Consider the following 23,510-nt stretch of genomic DNA (forward strand, 5'->3'; position numbering starts at 1 on the left):
GGAGAATCACTTGAACCCAGAAGGTGGAGGTTGCGGTGAACTGAGATCACACCATTGCACTCCAGCCTGGGGCAACAAGAGCGAAACTCCGTCTCAAAAAATATATAAATAAATAAATAAATAAATAAATAAACAAACAAATAAAGTGCAAAGTTTGATAATGTTTCTGCTTTGTTTTGCCCAAAGATTACTTTTATTTATGTTAGCATGAAGATGTCAACATCTCTCTTTTCCCCCCGTTATTTTCCTCTTAAATAGATACTTTGTGTTGGAAGGCACACTACTAAGTTCTTTACAGGGGCATGTCATTTAATCCACCTTTGTGTGTGTGTGTATGTGTGTCTTAAAAATTCTTATTTTATAGTCAAGGAAGCAGAGCTCAGATATGGTTTATAGCCATTAAGAACAAGTACATTTTACTGGACATTAATTCTAGATTTCAGAACATATGGGTAATTTATGACTTGCTTGAAGTGATAAAATTCTAGAACTATCAAACTGGACTGTAATAGAGATAGACTTGGGTTAACCAGACAGCTCTATTATCATCTTATCTGCACTTGATGGTATAGAGATGACTTGATATTGATGACCCTAACTTAACAAATCTATATAGGATCCTAAGATACATTCTGAATCGTCTAGAGAGAGTAAATTATATTCAATATTGTTCTAATATTATGCATTGCATTATTTTGTATCTTTACAAATGAGAAAGTTAGCATGATTTATTGGAAAGAATACTAACTCAGAGTCAGAAGATCTATTTTCTAGTCTCAATTCTACTACGTATAACCATGGTTCTCACTTTCATCTTCTGATGAAATACATGCCCTCCTGCCTTAAGGAGTCAGAGGAAGAAAAAGAAAATTTGGTGTAGGAAAATGTTTTGAAAACTAAAGCATCACACCAAGGTATTATTACTAATTATTCATGGTAATTATATGTATTGCCTATATTCATTTTTGAATAACCTGAACATACCATCTCTCAGCCATGCTTTATTAGAGAAAGTTCATGAACCAAGAATTTTAATTTTTCTCAACAGTTAAGTGGGACAATACAGGTGGCTTTTTTTTTTTTTCTTTTCCCTGGTGTCTACGAAAACAAAATATTTTTCAGATTGAAAATTGAGGCATAAATAGAAAATGAAATGTATGAAGGAAGCTAGTGACAAATAGAACTTAGGGCTGCATTCATATTGCCAGTGCTTTTTAAAAAATCTTTTTTGTATAAAACTGTATTGTATTCATTATTCAGATTGACTCTTTCAGCCAGTCTGCACTAAACATTTACTTTTTCTTTTTTCTTTTCTTTTCTTTTTTCTTTCTTTTTTTTTTTTTTTTGAGACAGTCTCACTCTGTCGCCCAGGCTGGAGTGAAATGGTGCAATCTCGGCTCACTGCAACCTCCACCTACTGGGTTCAAGTGATTCTCCTGCCTCAGCCTCCCCAGTAGCTTGGATTACAGGCGCACGCCACCATGCTAGGTTAATTTTTTTGTATTTTTAGTAAAGACGGGATTTCACCATGTCAGGCTCATCTCGAACTCCTGAGCTTGGGCAATCTGCCCGCCCTGGCCTTCCAAAGTTTTAGGATTACAGGTGTGAGCCACCGCACCCAGCCAACATTTGCTTTTTAGGAGAATTTTTCACTTGCCCCAAAATTGTCTCAAAATTGTCTCCTACACAGATAAAAATTGCACATAACGATGTCTGAAGTTCTGTGAGAACTAAATGCTCTGTTCTTTTAGGAAGCAGCTCTCTTGGTTTTTGGCTTTTGTCTTTTTTGTTTCGTTGAAAGTATGATTCTTTATTAGTAAATAGGACGTTTTACCTGAAAAGTTTCTGTTTTTACTATTATAACTATAGTAAGATTTTTAGTCTCTTGTTTTGGTGCCATGAGTTGGAATAGTCCTTATTTTGGTGGGGGCGGGGTGGGAGGTGGGTGTGCATGTTAGAAAACTACATATGTCTGTGGTATTTTTAGTAATTAAAATGAAAATTTGGATTTCGAGTCACCTTTAAGAATAGTGGCTGGAACTTACTCTATATTTATTCCATATCTGTTTAGAATTGGAGGAGGTTGAGATAAAGCTTAGCAAAAGGGATCCTTAGTTTGGGGTAGGTTCTGCAACCCCGGAATTCATTTACAGTGAAGTCTCCTTTTTCAGATTTTGAAAGTCAGGTTAGCAAATTTGTTTTAGGATACTACAGACCAGGGCCTAGTGGATGGTCTAAGTCAGTGCCTCTCAAACTTCAGAGTGTGCAGCAGTCACCTGAGAAGTCGTGTTCAAATGCAGATTAGCAATCAGTAGGTCTGGAATGGGCCTGAGGTTCTGCCCTGCTGGTGAGCCCCCAGGTGATGTCAATGCTGCTGTTTCTCAGACTATGCTTTGAGTTCAAGGAATTGCGTAGCTTCTTGCAGAGTCTTTAAGCAATAATTATGATTTTGCTAGTGGAAAATCAATTCTGCTCTTTACCAGACGTGGGTCCTATAGGCTTCTCTTGTTCTTGGGAGGTGGTAAATCTCTTTGGAATCTGTATTGGAAGATATCCAGGCATATATTATAATTCTAGAAGAAGCATCACTGGAAAGACCTGGGCAGTATTATTGATTAAAATCCACTTTTCTTTCCTTTCTCCCTTCCCTCACCTTCCTTGAACTTACTGCCCTCCTCTTACTGTCACTGGGGCAATCTTTGTTGCTTTAATATTCCCGTGGCTTGATGATGCAACAGGATAGTAATTTATAGCAGTTTCAGGTAAACCTTCTGAAATGTTCAGCACAGTGCTTGCTTCATTAGGAGGGAGTTATTCACAAGGCTTTAGAGATGTTTTACTTAGAAAACAGCCAGTCAGTTATCTGCTTAGGTTTTTTGAGAGTTTTGTTCTGTTTTGAAAAAAACATAGGTCTCACCTCTTCTACCCAAAAAATAGAAAACATTATGCTGATTGAAATAAGCGGGACACAGAAGGAAAATATTGGGTGATTCTACTTATATGAGGTATCTAGAGTGGGCAAAATGATAAAGATAGAAAATAGAAGTGGCCGGGCGCGATGGCTCACGCCTAATACCGACACTTTAGAAGGCCAAGGCAAGTGGATCACTTGAGGTCTGGAGTTCGAGACCAGCCTGGCCAACATGGTGAAACCCTGTCTCTACTAAAAATTTTTTTGTATTATTTACAAAAAAAATAGCTGGGTATGGTGGCAGGTACCTGCAATCCTAGCTACTGGGAACGCTGAGGCAGGAGAATCACTTGAACCCGGGAGGTGGAGGTTATAGTGAGCCGAGATTGCGCCACTGCATTCCAGCCTGGGTGACAGAGAGAGACACCATCTCAAAAAAAAAAAGAAAGAAAGAAACAAAGAAAGAAAATATAAGTTACCAGGGACTATGGGGAGGTAGAAGTCAGGAGTTATTGTTTTAATGGGCACAGAATTTGTTTGAGATGATGCTTTAAAAGTTCTAGAAATAGGCCAGGCACGGCGGCTTACACCTGTAATCCCAGCACTTTGGGAGGCCGAGGCAGGCAGATCACGAGATCCGGAGTTTGAGACCAGCCTGGCCAACATAGTGAAACCCCGTCTCCACTAAAAATACAAAAAATTAGCCGGGCATGGTGGCAGGTGTCTGTAATCCCAGCTACTTGGGAGGCTGAGGCAGGAGAATTGCTTGAACCCAGGAGGCAGAGGTTGTAGTAAGCTGAGATTGCACCATTGCCTTCCAGCCTGGGAGACAGTGCGAGACTCCATCTCAAAAAAAAAAAAAAAAAAAAAGTTCTAGAAATAATGATGATGGTTATACAACATTGTGAACATATTTAGTGTCACTAAATGGTACATGTTAAAATAATAAATGTTATATGTATTTTGCCATTATTTAAAAAAATTTTTTTTGAAAAGAAGGACTGGATAAAAAGTATTTTAGTTTGGTGGTTCTCAAAATTGACTGCATAATAGAATCACCTAGGGAACTTAAAATCCTAGTGCCCAGGCCACACTGCAGACCAATGAAGTCACAGCCTTCAGGCATGGGATCTAGGCATCTGCAGTGTTTAAACTTCCCAAGTGATTCCAGTGTGCAGGCAACTTTGAAAACCACTATGGTGGATCACAATTCCAAACTGCTTCTCCAGAATTTACTGGTAAATCAGGCTCTTCTTACTGTCTGAAATTATCATAAAATGTTTACGTATATGATGTCTTGTCATGTTTAATAGGCATGATGAGATTAAGAGAATATATATGGGCCAGATGTGGCGGCTCTTGCTTGTAATCCCAGCACTTTGGGAGGTCGAGGCAGGAGGATGGTTTGAGGCCAGGAGTTTTGAGACCAACCTGGGCAACACAGCAAGACCTCATCTCTACTAAAAATTTAAAAATTAGCTAGGCATGGTGGTGCATCCATAGTCCCACCTACTCAGGAGGCTGAGGTGGGAAGATCACTTGAGCCCAGGAGTTCAGGGCTGCAGTGATGAGTCATGATCACGCCACTGCACTTCAGCCTGAGCAAAAGAGCGAGACCCTGTATCAAAAAAGAAAGGAAAAGAAAGAGAGAATGTATACGTAACAAATAAAAACACTGGTTGTGTTCTTAAATAGAACATAGCATATTTCGAGTAAAGAATAAGGGTATATTCAGAAATACTAAAGAGAAGAAACTAGCCATAGAAATTACTTACATAGGATACAACTGGACTGAGGAAATATTTGCAATTTTTATGGCAGAATTAATATCCAGAGCAGATTAATATTTTCTTCATATTCATAAGAAAAAGATAATTAGAAAAATAAGCAAACATTATAAGCAGTTCACAGAAAGGAAAAATAACCAGTAAACATATAAAAAGATTGTCAACTCACTGGTAATGGAAGTTAAAATAAGAAACCATTTCCCCCATGTCAGATGAGCCAAAATAAGAAAACTTGATAGTAAGGCTGGGTGCAGTGGCTCATGCCTGTATCCCAGCACTTTGGGAGGCTGAGGAGGGTGGATCACTTGAGGTCAGGAGTTCAAGACCAGCCTGGCCAACATGGTGAAACCCCATCTCTACTAAAAATACAAAACAATTAGCCAGCCATGGTAGCGCACGCCTGTAGTCCCAGCTACAGGTTGAGGCAGGAGATTCACTTGAACCCGGGAGGCGGAGGTTGCAGTGAGCCGAGATCGTACCATTGCACTCCAGCCTGGGTGATAGAGTGAGACTGTCTCAAGAAAAATTTAAAAAGAGAGAGAAAACTTGGTAATAAAATGTGGAAGAGGTAATAAAATGTGGAAGAGGATGAATGGGTATTGTCTAGTACTCTTAGTGACAGTGGAATTGGCAAAGTCTTTCTGGAGGACAATTTGGCAGTGTATTAAAATGTTAAATCCATATACCCTTTAACCAGCAATTCCACTTTTCTGAATTTTCTGTGCACAAGTTTTCTGTGCACAAAGAAGCATGTACAAGCACTGTTTGTACAGCAAGAGAAACTGTAAGCAATCTAAATGTTTATCAGTAGGGGAATAGCTAAATAAAATGGAAATTCTATACCATGGATACTAGGCAACTGTTTTTAAAAATTATTGTAGTTGCACTACCATGAGAAGATCTCTATGACAAAATGTTGAGTGGAAAAAACAAGTTATAAAATAGTGTACAAACACAAAAATACATTTGTGTTTTTCTTTAATCGCATAAAACTGCCTTTCTAGCATGTATTTATGTAGATGTATAGAATCTGGCCTAGAAGGAAGGCTGTTCATCAAACTCATGCCTCTGAACAGGAGACTGGATTGAGGGAGAATAGATGGCAAAGAGGACTTTGACTTTACCTATATTATTTACATTTTTGTACAGAAGAGTACAACAAGCATAAGGTAACAGAAACTAACCAACCTGTGTTCTTCAAGGAGAAAGTAGGACTTTAAGAGCATTTTGATTAATGAGAGGGAGAAAGTTTGATAGGTTGGGGGTGCCGAGATACAGAAGCAGAAGTCTTGACTTGAGAGAGGAGTCTAAATGAGTGCCTTCATTGGCTGGCCTTCAAATTCACTAATTCTGAAGTTATGTTCATCTTTTCTCCAAACTTGCTCTTCTTGTGTTTTCTATGGGAATGTGTTTTTAGGGGAAATGAGATTAAGAGAAGCCAGTGTTTCTGCTTGGAATGGTGTTTCTGATAATAACCACCATAGTCATCTCTCTGAACAGAGATCAGTAGTACAAATAATTCCAAACATTGGGCAAATGAATCACTTTGCTTTAGCTCTTTAATGCCCTTTAGATATCCATTCAATTTTTTGTTTGTTTTTGTTTTGTTTTGTTTGTTTTTTGAGACGGAGTCTCACTGTCGCCCAGGCTGGAGTACAGTGGCGTGATCTCGGCTCACTGCAAACTCTGCCTCCCGGGTTCACGCCATTCTCCTGCCTCAGCCTCTCCGAGTAGCTGGGACTACAGGCGCCTGCCACCACTCCCGGCTAATTTTTTTTTTTTTTTTTTTTTTGCATTTTCAGTAGAGACGGGGTTTCACCATGGTCTCGATCTCCTGACCTCGTGATCCACCTGCCTCGGCCTCCCAAAGTGCTGGGATTACAAGCGTGAACCACCGCGCCTGGCCTATCCATTCAAATATAATTGGGGTCTGTCAGCCTGGACGGTAATAATTTTAAGTTAAAATAGCGTTGCCACAGTCTGAAAAATCTCCATTTTTCCTTCCCTGCTACATTCCTATTTTCTGTAGGCTACACAAAACATAACCTTTCAGCATGATTTGCTTTCAACTGCCTTCTCTTAAAATTTATTATGCATTCTCTGACCTCTTCAGTAGAGGTGGAGGTAGCACATATGTTGGTTTGAAAGACCTGTTCTTGGTAATTGAGCCTAAATGGACATCAGGAGCCTCAAAATCCCTAGACTCAGGTAAATGCCGAGCAAAGATAGAGCGAACGAGAGGAGAGGGTATTTGGGGGATGTGTAAGGATAATGCATTGTTGGATAGCAAAGAATTAACTGAATTTACAAAGGAAATTTCTAGCATAGCAAGAATTTTTTTTTATTTTGATTGGATTAGACGTTTTAGAGTTTTAGAGAACCTTTCATTTTAAACCTATCTGTGGTTTCCACATAATCTTTACTTTTCACTGACATGGGCATGAATTTGATATCCTTATCTTTGCTGATTGTCCCGGGAAGTGGTAGTATTTTCTATTCTTTGCTGGTTTGGTGTGGCTTTACTGACCAAGCTAGGGTACCTTAGGCCCACCTAAAGCCCTAAATCAGAATGAGAGTCCGGGAAAGCTTGTTCCAGCCCAATTAAAGGACAGTCTGAAAGGTTAGGCTTTAGCTTTGCTGATCCTGTTGATTGTCTCCCTGTGGATTAAAGACAAACCTTCCTTAACAAGCACATCAAAAAGCTTTGGTTTCCAAAACTCTCCAGGACCAGTAATTAATTCAACTGGTAATGAGAGCACAGTTCCGAATTCTGGAAAGGAATCATTTAACTCTTCCTGTACTGGACTGCTTGTTTCCCTTTATTAATAGTCTCTTTAGCCTTAGCACTGTTTATTTGGGACAGTGTAAAAATAACCTGTAGGAAGATTGCCTTTTTCAATGAAGTCAAATCATCTCTTAAGCATTTAAAAGTAAAAAATACCCTTCATTCCCAAAATGTATACACCTGAAAAACAAACTCTTATAGTAGAAAATACCTTTTACTTCTTTTGGTATAGGGGCAAATTTTATATGCTTGATAATTAGCACTTTTAAGAGCTATGATCTGCTCCTGAATTAGAACTTGTATGCCAGCAGCTGATTTCACTCTGGTTCCATTTTTTGACTTGATGGGGTTTCAGCCTGTGGAAGTAACCTTCTTTTTGTACTGTTTCTGTGTCTCCTGCTTCTCATATTAGCCTCTGGGATCATCTTCCTAGGAATTTGAAACATTTCTCATCCAGAGATTTCTAGCACATAAATCATCTTTGAAAAGTTTCCCAGTTCTGTCTTTCCTCTAATTATGGTTACCTTTTTTTCTGATAATTTCCATTAGTAATCTGCTTGTACATTTCCCCCACCCCTTTTTTTAATTGAGGGGAGAGAAAGAGCGCATGTGCGAGAGGGAACTGCTTATATTAATACAAATTTTTAATGCTCAGGGACCCAACAGAACAATGCACCTAAACTTCCTGTACATTGTGGGTGTGTTAGTAATAGCTTGCTTGCTTCAAAGCAAATAATTGGTCCAAATGGTCAATTTGTTCCTTCTTAGTTCTAGCACCCTTTATTTCTCATCCTCAACCTTGTTTCAGATACATATAAACTCATTCTTCTGCCACCTCTGCTTTTTTCCACTTTACCCATCGTTGAAAAACTAACGATGAATGTCTTTATGTACATTACAGTGTGTTCAGTATTAGTAAACTGTTTCAGAAAGCTAGCTATTTGTTTGCATTGGGGGAATAAATTCCCTATTTTCCCTGATTTAAAAGTAAAATCTTATTTATCTTTTAAATATTTCTTTTTGGCAAATGGTCACATTTAGACTTGATAGAAACTTAATATAGATTGAGTACCACCTGCCCGAAATGTTTGGGATCAGAAGTACGTCGGATTTCATATATTTTTTGATTTTTTTAACATTTGCATATACCTAGTGAGATATCTTGGAGATGGGACCACGATCTAAACACAAAATTTATTTGTGTTTTATATACACCTTATGCATGAAATAGACTTTGACTGTGACCTGTCACTTGAGGTTATGGGTGGAATTTTCCGCATGTGACTCTTGAAACATTCCAGATTTCAGATCTTCAGATTAGGGATGCTCAACCTGTAGCAGATTAAGGATTAAAACTGTGCTGGATTAAAGCCATGATGTTTCTGAGTCCTTATTTGTTTTACATTTAGAGTAGTTTTATTTAATAGATTTGAAGAGTGGATGCTTAAAGCATCTACTTTTTTTAAAAAAAGAACAATTTTTTCTTATTATAAAATCAGAATTATCAATCAGTTGTCAAAGAGCTATGATGCACCTAAATTTTATAACAAATTAAACTAAATTTTAGAACAAAAGTTATGAATACTGTAGAAGTTGCTGAAAAAAGGATGGCTTGATGACTAAGGTAATAATAATAAAACTGCTATTAATTAATATGCCTGCTATCTCAGCCTCATAATTGACACTGTATATTTGCTATTATTACTGTTTTACAGATGAGAAAATTAAGATTCAGAGCCAACTCTGAGTCTTTTGTTTTGTTTTGTTTTGTTTTGTATTTTTGAGATGGAGTCTTGCTCTGTCACCCAGGCTAGAGTGTAGTTGAGCGATCGTAGCTCACTGCAACCTCAGCCTCCTGGGTTCAAGCGATTCTCCTGCCTCAGCCTCTGGAGTAGCTGGCAATACAGGTATGTGCCACCATGCCTGGCTAATTTTTGTATTTTTAGTAAAGATGGTGTTTCACCATGTTGGCCAGGTGGGTCTTAAATTCCTGACCTCAGGCAATCTGCTCACCTTGACCTCCCAAAGTGCTGGGATTACAGGCGTGAGCCACGGCGCCCAGCCCTTGTGTTCTTTTTGGTAGAAAGAGGTAACTTAAGAGAAGTGAAGCTGAGTGCAATGACTCACACGTGAAATCCCAACACTTTGGGAGGTCGAGGCAGGAGGATTGCTTCAGGCCAGGAGTTTGAGATCAGCCTGGGCAACATTGGGAGACCCCTTCTCTACAGAAAAAAAAAAAAAAAAGAAAGAAAGAAAGAAAGAAAAAGAAATAGCTGGGCATAGTGGCACGCACCTTTAGTCCCAACTACTGAAGGCTGAAGCAGGAGGATCCCTTAAGCCCTGGAGGTTGAGGCTGCATTGAGCTGTGTTCATGCCACTGCACTCCAGCCTGGACCACAGAGCAAGATCTGAGAGAGAGAGAGAGAGAGAGAATGAAAATGGATGAATAGTTAGTATATGAGAGAGAGAGAGAGAGAGAATGAGTGAATGAATGAATAGTTAGTATATGTTCCACAAAGAATGTAGGACTTTCTGGGCACTAAAGAATGAGTGGTATAGTAGCATGGAAAGTAGTCCAGCAAGGGGACAGAACAAAGGCAGAGAAGCAGGAATGGGCTTAGTAGTTCATAAGACAGTGCAGAGACTTGTCTGATGAAGGACCAAGGCTGAGTGGTGGGAATTAATGGAAACTGACTGTAGTGTGAAGCCAGATTGTAGTGGGTCTGAAAAGCTGGGCAGAAGGATCTAGTTTAGTTGCCGTCGTTAAAAGACATTTGAAGGTGTTTTGAGCATTGGAGCTATGTAGGTAACATTTAGGAAAATCTCTCCAGCAAGGATATGTGGGAAGAAGGAATGAAGGGAGAACTTGGAGTTCCCCAAGAAAGCCAACTAGAAGGATGCACTAGCCTTGGGCCAGAAAGTTAGAATAAAGGTGGGGCTGGAGAAGAAGGGATAGACACCAGAGACATTTCAAAGAAAACAAAAGAATCGGACTTGCAATGTGTGACTAGATAAGTGTTGAAGGAGAAAAGTAAAGATAACTTTGACATTTTTAGTTTGAGTATCTGGGGAAAGGGTGGTTTTCTACTTGCTAAGATAAAAAAGTTGAGAAGACAAGTAGATTGGAGAGAGGGTAGGATGGGGTTTAAGTGAAGAGGCTGATGCTGAGACCACCTTTCAAGTAACATTGAGTTATTGGAACTCAGCTGGAAGGCCTGGTGGGAGAGCCGAAGCAAGACTTGAGGATGAAAGGTATCCACGTGGCCCAAACTGAGGAGCATAAGGAACTATTGGTGCAAATAGGGTGAGGCGTCAGAAGTGAAGTGATCACCAGAATTAGGGAATATATAGGGTTCCAGGTAGATCTGAGCAGACTCTATCAGTCTAGTATTTTCCACAGTGAATGCTTTCTGGCCACTTTAGGATTTTTGTTTTGTTTGGTTGGTTTAAGACAGGGTCTTGCTCTGTCACCTGCTTTAGGGTTTTTGTTTTGTTTTGTTTCGAGACAAGGTCTCACTGTGTCACCCAGGCTGGAGTGAAGTGGCACCATCATGGCTTGCTGCATCCTTGACCTCCCGGGCTCAAGCAATCCCCCTGCCTCAGCCTCTCCAGTAGCTGGGACTATAGGCATGTGCCACTGTAGCTGACTGAGTTTTGTATTTTTGGTAGAGACAGAGTCCCACTGTGTTGCCCAAGCTGGTCTCAAACTCTTGGTCTCAAGCAGTCTGCCTCCCTGAGCCTCCCAAGGTGCAGGGATTACAGGCATGAGCCACTGTACCCAACCCACTTTAGGATTTTGTTAATTTAGAATTATTTAGCCTTCTCATTTCATTTTCTCCAGACTGTCCTAGGTATGAATATAAATAATTCTCCTTTTTGGAAACTGTTAATGATGTTCAAAGAAAAGGGAGTTTATGAAAGTCTGTATCAGTTTATTTAATCTACACCTCTGAGAAAGCCATTTTTTTTTTTTTGACATGAAGAAGTATAAAATATTGTGTGTGAAGATTAAGCCCTTTCCTGCTCTGTGTATTTGAGCCTAGAAAAAGACACACTCCCAAGAAATTAGAATAAAGGGAAAAATGACTTTGAAATGTACTTTCTTAAAATAGCTGAAGTAATGACCGCATGAGCCAGCTGATGGGTTTTTAAATGGATACGTTTCTATCAGCCTGCTGCTTGATGCCAGAGCCAAATATATATGGAGTATATTATATCATATCCTGTAGGCAGGAGACTGTCGGGGGCATTGGGGGACTTAGAGGTGAAGTGGCAGGCTTGGCACAGGACTTAACAGCATGACTACAGCCAGCCAGAACTTTATTAGGTAAACATTACTGATTGGGTTCCTGGTTCCCTGTTATGTAACAATCTGTATCATCTTTTCATAAAATAATATCTAATGTGTATTATAAGAATGATGAGAACACCTGATATTTATAGAAATCTTTAATAATAAAGTGTTGCTATACTCATTCTCTCATTAATACTTAAGTATTCCCATTTCAGTTTTTTTCTTATTTTACTTTGTAACTATAAATCCACGCCCCTCAGTCTGATTGATTGCTAAAAGTGGCCTCTTTTTGGTTTTCAACTGCAGGGGCAATATGGATGCATCCTTAGTTGCAGGATGCTACTTATCTCTGGAGTGCTGTAGACCTCCAGGTGAAAGGGAAACAGTAGGTCTGGGAAGGAGGCATAGACCATAACTTGATAAACTGCTTTTCTTGCCAAAAGTCATTATCAGCGATTAAGAATATTCACAAAGTAGACCCTCCCCCAGCACACACAGAGTGTGGTTACTATGCCAGGAAATAAGAATGGCAGTTGTCTTTGTGGTTTAAAACCTGTTTGGTCTGGATTTGATTTGTAAAATAAATCTGAATGAAGTCCATAATGCATTTAAATTCGCACATGTTTTACTATGTCAGACTTATGGACAGTGGCCTAGCTTACTGGAAAATTTCTAGAAGAGTTTTAGGGTTATTTTCCCTTTTTATTAAGTTAAAGGCTGTTTATTTTCATATATTTTATAATCAGCCACCTTATTGAATTCTCGTATTGTTTATAGTAGTTTTTCATTTGATCTCTTTGGAATTCTCTAGATATAAGGTTACTTAAAATAATAATGATTTTATCAGTTCATCTGTTATTTCTCTCTTATCTAATTGTATTGATTCCTTCTTCCAGAACAGTGTTGAAAACACCCTGAGTTTGGCACCTTACCTGCATGAAAACTACAGAAGGGAAATAAGCCATAGTACCAGTAATATCTTGGGAAGCAGAAATTAAATTTAGGGGCAGATATTCTTACTCTTATAGGAAGAAGTCTACAAAATGCAGCCTAAGGTGCACTTTACCAACATATTTATAATTCTCAACCACCCATGGAGATATAGAAACCTATGGTAAACAGTGGGTTTTCATCAGTCACATCTTAGAATTCTCTGGGACCTTCCCAGAAACCTCTCTGTTTTATAAGGTTAGAATTTAAGGAGTCATAAACACACCCCAGATGTCTTTCATGAGTATTGATGACCATACTGTTCTCTTCCAGGCCCAGCTTCGGGCATTTATCCCAGAGATGCTCAAGTACTCCACAGGTCGGGGAAAACCAGGCTGGGGGAAAGAAAGCTGCAAGCCCATCTGGTGGCCTGAAGATATCCCCTGGGCAAATGTCCGGAGTGATGTCCGCACAGAAGAGCAAAAGCAGAGGGTGAGAATTCCTCTGACTGAGTTACCTGATTGCTTTTCCATCCTAAATTAACCACTTCAATTTTTGTCATTTCTACATCTTGTGCTAAAAAGTCTTTGTGTAATGTTAAGCCTGTCCCTCCGAAGACTGATGGTCTTTGATTTATAGCTTTTTCCATTTGTCGCTCCATCACTATACTGTAAAGAGAAGACTAGGGTGGATTCATGAATTTAAACTGTGTCTTTGGGGTTGCCTTTTGGAGCAGTTTTAATTTTATGAAGTGCTTGGGAACGTCAAAGAAACTTGAAGTAAAAGTATTAATCACTTGAACACTTAGAAATGCTGTTATTTCTGGTTACTAAAAATCATTGTTGAACAATGTAAATATGGAATTAGAAGGATATGAAGTCTGCCAGCTGAGCTTGCTAATAACAAAACTTTTAGAAGACTAAACTACATATCATTCCTTACTCTTTTTTTGCATATTTTTCTTTTCTTTCTTTCTTTTTTTTTTTTTGTGAGACAGAATCTCACTCTTGTTGCCCAGGCTGGAGTGCAATGGCGCGATCTTGGCTCACTGCAACCTTCGCCTCCCAGGTTCAAGCGATTCTCCTGTCTCAGCCTCCCGAGTAGTTGGGATTACAGGCGTACGCCACCACGCCTGGCTAATTTTGTATTTTTAGTAGAGACGGGGTTTCTCCATGTTGGTCAGGCTGGTCTCGAACTCCCGACCTCAGGTCATCCTCCCTCATCGGCCTCCCCAAAGAGCTGGGATTACAGGCGTGAGCCACCATACCCAGCCGTGTATTTATTTTTCATTTAGCTTGGAAGTTTACTGAGAATCTTAATATGCCATTCTAGATCAGAATAATCTTTCTTTGCAAGAAGTTTAAGAGTTTGGCCTCAGGTTGGAATAGGGTGTAAACTAGACTTTGATCAAGAAGAAACCAATGAGAAGCCCTCTTTGATACTTCGTACTCAGCTTCCTTCTACCAGAACCAGTCTGTGGGAAATAATTCTGGGAGAGTTTATAAGAGGTTTGGTTTGGTTTGATTTGATAAAGAAGTAGCTGCTTATTGCATATTGGGACTAAATAACCAAAGTTCTTTGTGGCTTACTGTGCTTTTCCCGTCATTTGGTGACAGGTTTCATGGACCCAGGCACTACGGACCATAGTTAAAAACTGTTATAAACAGCATGGGCGGGAAGACCTTTTGTATGCCTTTGAGGATCAGCAAACGCAAACGCAGGCCACAGCCACACACAGTATAGCTCATCTCGTACCGTCACAGACTGTCGTCCAGACCTTTAGTAACCCTGATGGCACTGTCTCGCTTATCCAGGTGAGTAAACCTGAGGGCTACCAGACTGTGGCTTCTGAGATGGATCAGTGGGCGCCTCACCTCAGACTGGGGAGAGTTTCCTTTGTGCGAACTCTTGAATGAACTTTATATAGCTCCCCAAGATCTTCCTACCTGAAATTGATTCCTGAAGAACAGTTTAAATTCTTTGCATTTGCTAAATACAGAGCTATGAGTAACTTCCTGGACATTTCCAAAACAAAGCACTTTTAAAGGGCTCTTTTTTTTTTGAGACAGGATCTCTCTCTGTCATCACAGCTCACTGCAGGCTCAACCCCCTGGGCTCAAGTGATTCTCCCATCTCAGCCTCCCAAGTAGCTGGGACTACAGGTGTACGCCACCAGGCCTGGCTGACTCTTTTATTTTTGGTAGAGACAAGGCCTTTCCATGTTGCCTAGGCTGGTCTCAAACTCCTGAACTCAAGCAATCCTCCTGCCTTGGCCTCCTAAAATGCTGGGATTACAGATGTGAGCCACCATGCCCGGCCTTAAAATGACTTCTGTTTTACAGTTTCACTGTCAGTGATCAGGGAATATTCCTTCTGAATGACCTCTTCTGAGGTAAAACACAATTTGTTGATTGGGAACCTCTGAAGTTCCAATTGGGGTGAGAATAGAAAGTTGGTTGACCGACACTGGGCATGGATGTGGCAGTGGGATAGCTCTTCTCATATCGATTTATTTGGTAAAGTAAAATTCTGAAAGTAAAATTCTGAAACTCATGATAGTCTCTGAACTATAATTTTGGTGAATATGATTTTAGATTTCACATCATAAGACATATTCATTGTTATCTGCGCTAAATTTGGGATTAAAGGAGTCTTAGCTTCTGAGTAAAGAAGTGGAAGGATCCATCCAGCGACACTTACCACTTTCCATATTTTTTTTTAGGTTGGTACGGGGGCAACAGTAGCCACATTGGCTGATGCTTCAGAATTGCCAACCACAGTCACCGTTGCCCAAGTGAATTATTCTGCCGTGGCTGATGGAGAGGTGAGAAAGAGATTCTGTCTGCATCTTCTTAAATACTTGAATGTATAATGAGGGAGAAGCGAAGGTCCAGAGGATGGAGTAGCCTGCATGTCTGCAGCACTCTTTCATTTAAACCTTTTGAACATGAAACCATGAAAGTTTTGGAAAGTGTCTTATGCTATGTGTATTAATTGTAACAATTAAGATTCATGGATTAGTATGACTCAAACCCAACTGTCAGGAACTTAGAATTTTACATTTGAATGTATAGCATTTGGTATTATACACAATACGAAGGGATTATCCCTTTAGCATTTTTATGCTGTGAATCCCAAAGAATTTCATCTTTGGTCTTTATGAAAAAAAGAATGATGCATTAAAACTGGAACTAAGGGAAGCCTTCTTTGAAGGGATAAATATGTTTGCAAGTCAGTAACATGATTTATTACATTTTAAATATGCCTTTGAAGATTTCTTAGGAGAATTCTTCCTTAGCAAAATTGGGATAAATGTGGGACGTTAACCTAAAGACAGCCAGCCTTTATTGATCACGCGGTGGGCTAAACACTCGACCCTATAAAGTATAAGTTCCGTTATCATCTTCACTTTAGAGATGATGATTCGCTTTAGAGCTTAGATGATTTGCCCAAAGTCCCAGAGCAGTGTTGAAGCTGGATAATGAATTGAGAAAAACATTACCTAGGCTCTGAGACATTGGTGAAGATTCAACAAGTGAAGGAAGGGGTTTGTTACGTCACCATGAGTGTTTCCCTTGAAGATACTGATGTGGTGTCCTGAAGTTTGAAAAATAGCCAACAGATATCAAAGAGCAGTATCAGAAATAAAGCTAAAAGTGTTATCTCACCCTTGTTGAGAGCCATGGAGCATTTCCCCTTAGAACACCACAAAGTCACTTTCATATGTGCCCCTCAGGAGACGGGGAGAACTGGCAAAGGCTGCATGGCTGGGAGATGGAGGGAGAGTGCACCACAGGCTCCTTGGCCAGCCTGCCTGTGCCGAAACCCTGTATAGCTACAGCTGTGTGGAGTTGATTCGCACAGGATCCTTGCCCTCATGGGACTCCAGTCTAGTGGGGAAGAGAGAGAGGTCTACGTGAACGAACTCTAGCCTTGCTGTAAGGGATGCTGCAAAGCGTATGTACCTCCTTTCTACCTAAGGAGCCTGGGAAAGTTTGGGACACTGAAAAACTTGGTTATTGGGTGAGGAAAGGTGAAGGTTGACAGAACACTTACTTTCTAAGTACATAAACATCATTAAAGGATATGGATTAGCAAAGCAAAGAATTTGTCAGGTCCAGAACACTAGAACGAGATGACACTCCTTAAAGTCTGAAAGGTGGAAAAGACAACAAGGGGTAGAGTTAGAAGATGTGTTAGTTTTTGGCTTAGACAAAGTGTTATCAACTGTATCTCTCTACTGAATGTTTCTTGGTACTATTTAAAGAAAGTAACTTTGTTTCCTTCTCTATAAAAATTTTGTTTTTGACACATAATATTTATAACATATTTATGGAGTTGTGTTTCTTTCTTTCCTTTTTTTTTTGTTTTTGTTTTTTTGTTTTTTTGAGACGGAATCTCACTCTGTGGCCCAGGCTGGAGTGTAGTGGCATGATCTCACCTCACTGCAACCTCTGCCTCCCGAGTTCAAGCGATTCTTCTGCCTCAGCCTCCTGAGTAGCTGGGGCTACAGGCATGCACCACCATGCCCAGCTAATTTTTGTATTTTTAGTAGAGATGGGGTTTCACCATGTTGGCCAGGATGGTCTCGATCTCTTGACCTCGTGATCTGCCTGCCTCAGCCTCCCAAAGTGCTAGGATTACAGGTGTGAGCCACTGCACCCGGCCAGAGTTATGTTTCTTAAATACTTCTCTGGGACTAAGTCTATGAAATCTACTTTGCTAAATAACATACAAAAGTAATCAACATATTCAAATATTCATAGAAAATATTTTTTAGGCCGGGCGCGGTGGCTCAAGCCTGTAATCCCAGCACTTTGGGAGGCCGAGACGGGCGGATCACGAGGTCAGGAGATCAAGACCATCCTGGCTAACACGGTGAAACCCCGTCTCTACTAAAAATGCAAAAAAATAGCCAGGCGAAGTGGCGGGCGCCTGTAGTCCCAGCTACATGGGAGGCTGAGGCAGGAGAATGGCGTGAACCCGGGAGGCGGAGCTTGCAGTGAGCCGAGATCGCGCCACTGCACTCCCGCCCTGGCGACAGAGCGAGACTCCATCTCAAAAAAAAAAAAAAAAAAAAAAGAAAATATTTTTAAAATCTCAGTTGCATATGTCTGGCTTTTCTGGCACACTAACATCATTGTTAAGCCAGCTATTGTGGAGGTTGCTGAATGACATATAAAGTTTTTATAGCCTTTTGGTAAATACCTGGATTCAGTCAGATGAAAAAAAATACTCTTAACTCTTCCTACACTTCCAGTGAAATAAAAATGACATGAAGAGAGGAAGCATAGGTTATGTCAGAAAGTGACATGTTTAGATTATATTGTGTTTCCGTTTGCCGTCTGATTTCTCTTAGATGTTGACATAGTTGTTAGTGTCTTAGCTTTGAACCATAAGAACTGTAATGACTCTAATATTTCTCTGAAGTGGGCGACATAAGGCCACATTGATGCCAGTGTAGACACTGTATCAGGTGACTCAGTAGAAACAGCCTTTTTGCTTAGGTCTTTTCTCCCATGGGGCAGAAAGTATAACAACAAACAGTGCCTATACTTTTAGAAGTTGTGTGGTCATTTTGTTATCCCAGCCTTCCCAGTGAGAGCTCTCACCATTACCACTCTGTCTTCAGCGTCCGGTTATATATGGAAAGGGTCATTTGGGGGCCTGCTGAGCTGAGAATACTCAGTAATCTGAGTAATTACAGAGCAACAAACTCTATAGCCTTAAGCAGTTGAAAATTAATTAGTGACACAGAACAAGTTACATAGACTTTTTTGTTTGTTTGTTTTTTGACAGAGTCTCGCTGTCTCCCAGGCTGGAGTGCAGTGGTGCGATCTCGGCTCACTGCAAGCTCCGCCTCGCGGGTTTCCGCCATTCTCCTTCCTCAGCCTCCCGAGTAGCTGGGACTACAGGCGCCTGCCACCAGGCTGGCTAATTTTTTTGTATTTTTAGTAGAGACGGGGTTTCACCGTGTTAGCCAGGATGGTCTTGATCTCCTGACCTCGTGATCCACCCGTCTTGGCTTCCCAAAGTGCTGGGATTACAGGCATGAGCCACCGTGCCCGGCCTACATAGATGTTTATAATTGAACAAGGAAAGAATTTCAAAATAATATGAAATAAACTATGTTGATTTTAAAATATATAGTTTTTATTTTGATGGCATATTGAAAGACGCAGATGGGTTTGAGAATCCATTCTGCTGTGTGATAAGACCAGGTATTGGTGATATCAATTGCATTAGGTGTCAGAAAAGTCTAAATTTGAAATAGAATGGTATCTGTTGATAATAGTATATATAATTCTGTTAGAAGAAGAGAAAGCCAAAGTACAAAAACATTAGAGATGTGAATTTTAAACTGAACCATTAATATATGTAACAGTTTTGAATTGCGTAACTCATTTTAGGTGTATTTTTATGGATGTCAATTTACCTTAAATATGGGCAGGCTGAATAATAAGTAGGAAAATACCAATAGTATTTTTCCATCCATCCCTTCAGTAAACAGTTTTTGAGCCCTGTGCCAGGCACTGTAGAGACTACAGATAAAAGATAATAAAGACTCCCCTTTCCCTTAAGGTGCACATAGGTAGGTGGTAGAGAAAGGCAAAGAACAATTGCAGTGAGATAAGGGTCTAGTAGCAGCAACCCCAGGGTGCGGTGGAACAGCAGAGGAAAGGCCCTCATCTGGACTTCAGGGGAATGGAATTGTCTCAGGAAACACTTCCCAGAGGAAGCCCCTGAGCTTAGACTAGAGGGGTAACTAGCCAAACAAAGCAGAGGGATAGGAGTTCTACCCTGTCAAAGGGAGCAACATGTTCAGTGCATTAACTTGTGAAAGCGTGGAACAGCCACAGTTTGAAGGGCCTTATGGTAGAGGGGCTCTCTCAGAAATGCATAGTAACCAATGAGATATCTTCTGAATATCTTCCCCTCCCAGGGCTTGTGGCCCTTTCTTTGGGGAAGGGAGTGCAACAAGAGCTTAAGTAAACACAGTTTAAGAAAGCGCTGAGACTCGGGAATAGGAAATTCCGAAGAGATGCTGGCACTTGAACTGATTTCTTGATCACCTGCTGTGTTTCTGATTAGAAATCTCTTCTCTGTTTCTCCTCCTCTTTTCTCTTCACTGTTTACTGTCGTTCCATGACATGTAATTTAACTTTCTTAAATTATACTGTATATGGCAGCATTCTAATGCTATTTTCACTACAAGTATAGTTGTAACTAAATGTGTCTGTAGTGACTTGCTGCCTTTGGAGTTTGAGGACTTGAGAGAGCCACACTGGACCAAGCTCAGGTGAGAACAGCAGCATGGGCCGGACTAAAATAGAGGGGCAGATCAGAAAACAGGAAGACCATTCCCTCGCAGTAGGCAACAGCACTGCCCAGCTTCAGTGGATGTTTTGAGTGGAATCATCAGCCACCTAAGAATTGATAGTACAGCTTGCCTCTTACACTGGCAGTGTTGGCAGTGATGTTCATTGGAGCAATGAGATGAAAGCAACCAACCTTGGAAAACAAGAGCTTTGGAGTTCCTGAGGGGCAACTTTGCAGCTCTAGGATATCTCTGCCTCAGGAGTGATGGGCCCTGAAGGCTTGTTGGCACAATCCACTGCCCATGAGAACTCAGGGCAAACACGAAGGTAGCTCAAAGGAATGTCTCTTTCTCTGGGAGGCTTTTGGCAAACATTCTGAAAAGCATTATCATAATCTAAGTATGGTGATAGAACTAAAGCAGGAAGCATTTAAAATATCTACCTCCTAAAGCTTGGAGCACTTCCTTTGGGACACAGTAACAAGCAGGCACAAGATAACTACTCACCAGGCCCCAGCAATGTGAAGCAGGAATAGCAAGAGCTGCAGTAAGCACTGCTAAGGTCTTGAGTCCCAGGAGTCCAAAGACATACACACCTGAGCTGATGGATCACCTGCCGTACTTCGGAATAGAAACTGCTTTTACTGCCCTTGCTACTTTTCAGTTTTGAGGGTGGATAATTAATCAACCAGTATTTATTGAGCAAAACAGACTGAAGTAACTAGATACAGGTATTCAGAACCAAGTCTCTAAACACAAAGAATTGTACTAAAATCAGTGGTTCTGTACCCCAGACCAGAGGGGACATTTGGCAATATCTGGAGACATTTTTTACTGTCCTGACTGGGGAGGGTGCTATTGGCAACTAGTGGGTAGAAGCCGGGATGCTGCTAACCATCCTGCAATGCACAGGACAGCCCTACAACCAAGGATACCTGGGCCAAAATGTTAGCATGCCGAGACTGAGAGACTCTGTGTAGGCCTGGCAAACCTGGATTCTCGTGTACCCTATCACCAGAGAGTATGATTTTTGTTTTTGGGTTTTTTGCTGTGGGCAGTGGGAGAGTCTTCATAACTTCTGCCCTACTGAAAAGAAAGCAGTTTTTGCTACACTTTAAAAAATTAGTTTCTGAGTTTAGCAGTTTCCATCAAAATAAAAATGCAAAGTAAGTTTGATCCATAATTCTACCTCTAGGCATTTACCCTGTAAAGAGACTCACATGTGATATACAAAGTATAATAGTATATAAGGATATTCATCACAGCACTGTTTGTTAATAGCAAAAGACTGTAAACCACCTAAATGTGCCTTGAAGGATGACTTGTTAAATAAATGATGATGTTTTCTATATAATTCAGTGCTTCCCAACACTTTGGGAGGTGGAGGCAGGTGGATCACCTGAGGTTAGGAGTTCAAGACCAGCCTGACCAACATGGAGAAACCCTGTCTCTACTAAAAATACAGAATTAACTGGGTGTGGTGGTGCATGCCTGTAATCCCAGCTACTCGGGAGGCTGAGGCAGGAGAATCACTTGAACCTGGAAGGCAGAGGTTGCAGTGAGCTGAGATCATGCCACTGCACTCCAGTCTGGGCAACAAGAGTGAAACTCCGTCTCAAAAAAAAAAAAAAAAAAAAAAAATGCAATCCCATGCAACCTTTTTTTTTTTTTTTTTTTTTTTTTTTTTTTTTTTTTTTTTTGAGACAGAGTCTCGCTGTGTCGCCCAGGCTGGAGTGCAGTGGCACGATCTCGGCTCACTGCAAGCTCCGCCTCTCGGATTCACGCCATTCTTCTGCCTTAGCCTCCTGAATAGCTGGGACTACAGGCGCCCACCACCGCGCTCGGCTAATTTTTTGTATTTTTAGAGACGGGGTTTCACCGTGGTCTTGATCTCCTGACCTTGTGATCCGCCCACGTCGGCCTCCCAAAGTGCTGGGATTACAGGCGTGAGCCACCGCGCCCAGCCACCATGCAGCCATTCTTAAGAATCGTGAATCAGTAAAGTAGTTTTATATGTTCCAAAATGGAATCATTTCGGAGATGTACTGTTTGTGAAAAAAGCAAGATGCAAAAGATATGTAGAATATGCTGCCATTTTTATTTTAAAGAGGAGGTAGTAGAAAGGGGAAATAGGGTGAATGTGTGTGTGTGTGTCTATGTAAATATACTTCCATATAGTGGGAATAGCTCTACAAAGGTACACAAGAAAATAGGTATATTACATGGAAATATTGTATAATGATAAAAAAATAATAAAAGAGAAAGAAAATAGGCACTGTAGTAGACCCTTTGGACAAAGGGTCTGGAGTACTGGTATCATATTCCCTTTGATACAGTTTGAAATTTTGGTATAGTTTGAATTTTTTTTCCTCTCATGGGCTATTTCTGACAACCCAGCCTATATATTTTTAAACTTTATTATGTATTTATTTAAATTGACAAAAAATTGTATATATTTATCTTGCACAATGTGTTGTTTTGAAGTATGTATACATAGGGAGGTAAATCGAGAAACGTATTTAAAAGTATAGAGTGGGCCAGGCGTGGTGACTCATGCCTGTAATCCCAGCACTTTGGGAGACAGGCAGGTGGATCACCTAAGATCAGGAGTTTGAGACCAGCCTGGCCAACATGGTGAAACCCCGCCTCTACTAAAAATATAAAAACTAGCCAGAGGTGGTGGCACACACCTATAGTCCCAGCTACTTGGGAGCCTGAGGCAGGAGAATCGCTCAACCTGGGAGGTGGAGGTTGCAGTAAGCCAAGATTGTGCCATTGCACTCCAGCTTGGGCAACAGAGGGAGACTCCCTCTCAAAAAAAAAGGTACCGTGGAAGGTCTTGCTTTCTTGGTCCCATCCAACTTGTTTCCACCTCCTCTGAACCCCACACATATAATCCAGAGAATATATTCAGTGGCTTTTGTGTGTCCTTCCAGAATTTCTTTATGGCAAATGCAAGAAAATTCAGGTATATATTCTAATACCCCCTTTTTTACACAAAAGGTAGCATGCTTAAAACTCTGTTCTGTACATTGCAGGTCATGTTAATTTTAAAGAGTATGTGTATTTAGCCAAAAAGTAGCAATTATTAGAAAAATTACTTTTAAAATTATACTTTCGTGGCTTTGTTTTTTTACTATCTTGTCCTTTCTGCCTCAGGTGGAACAAAATTGGGCCACGTTACAGGGAGGTGAGATGACCATCCAGACGACGCAAGCATCAGAGGCCACCCAGGCAGTGGCATCATTGGCAGAGGCCGCAGTGGCAGCTTCTCAGGAGATGCAGCAGGGAGCTACAGTCACCATGGCGCTTAACAGGTGGTGGCAAGAGTCCGGGAATAAATGAGGATCACAAATCTGTCCCTGCAGATATGGGTGGAGGCCTCTTAAAGAGAAATGTATCTCTGTTTGCCACAATTGGCAGTAGGAACTTAACACTTTTGGCCCATATGATATTGTAGTTTGGCCTATAATAGGTCAGCCCTT

The 23,510-nt window shown here is 40.6% G+C and overlaps 1 protein-coding gene across 7 annotated transcripts in view; it reads left to right on the forward strand.

Annotated features, from left to right (window-relative positions):
* NRF1 (nuclear respiratory factor 1) overlaps positions 1 to 23,510 on the forward strand; it is a 149,435-nt gene that overhangs the window by 86,210 nt on the left and 39,715 nt on the right. For all 7 annotated transcript variants that reach the window (XM_007982890.3, XM_007982896.3, XM_038004395.2 and 4 more), the window contains exons 6-9: positions 13,041 to 13,199; positions 14,324 to 14,521; positions 15,430 to 15,531; positions 23,185 to 23,342. In XM_007982890.3, coding sequence (XP_007981081.1) covers positions 13,041 to 13,199; positions 14,324 to 14,521; positions 15,430 to 15,531; positions 23,185 to 23,342 — 617 coding nt within the window. The remainder of the gene's footprint in view (positions 1 to 13,040; positions 13,200 to 14,323; positions 14,522 to 15,429; positions 15,532 to 23,184; positions 23,343 to 23,510) is intronic.

The sequence above is a fragment of the Chlorocebus sabaeus genome, chromosome 21 (assembly GCF_047675955.1).
Source record: "Chlorocebus sabaeus isolate Y175 chromosome 21, mChlSab1.0.hap1, whole genome shotgun sequence".
In the NCBI taxonomy this organism is placed as follows: Eukaryota; Metazoa; Chordata; class Mammalia; order Primates; family Cercopithecidae; genus Chlorocebus; species Chlorocebus sabaeus.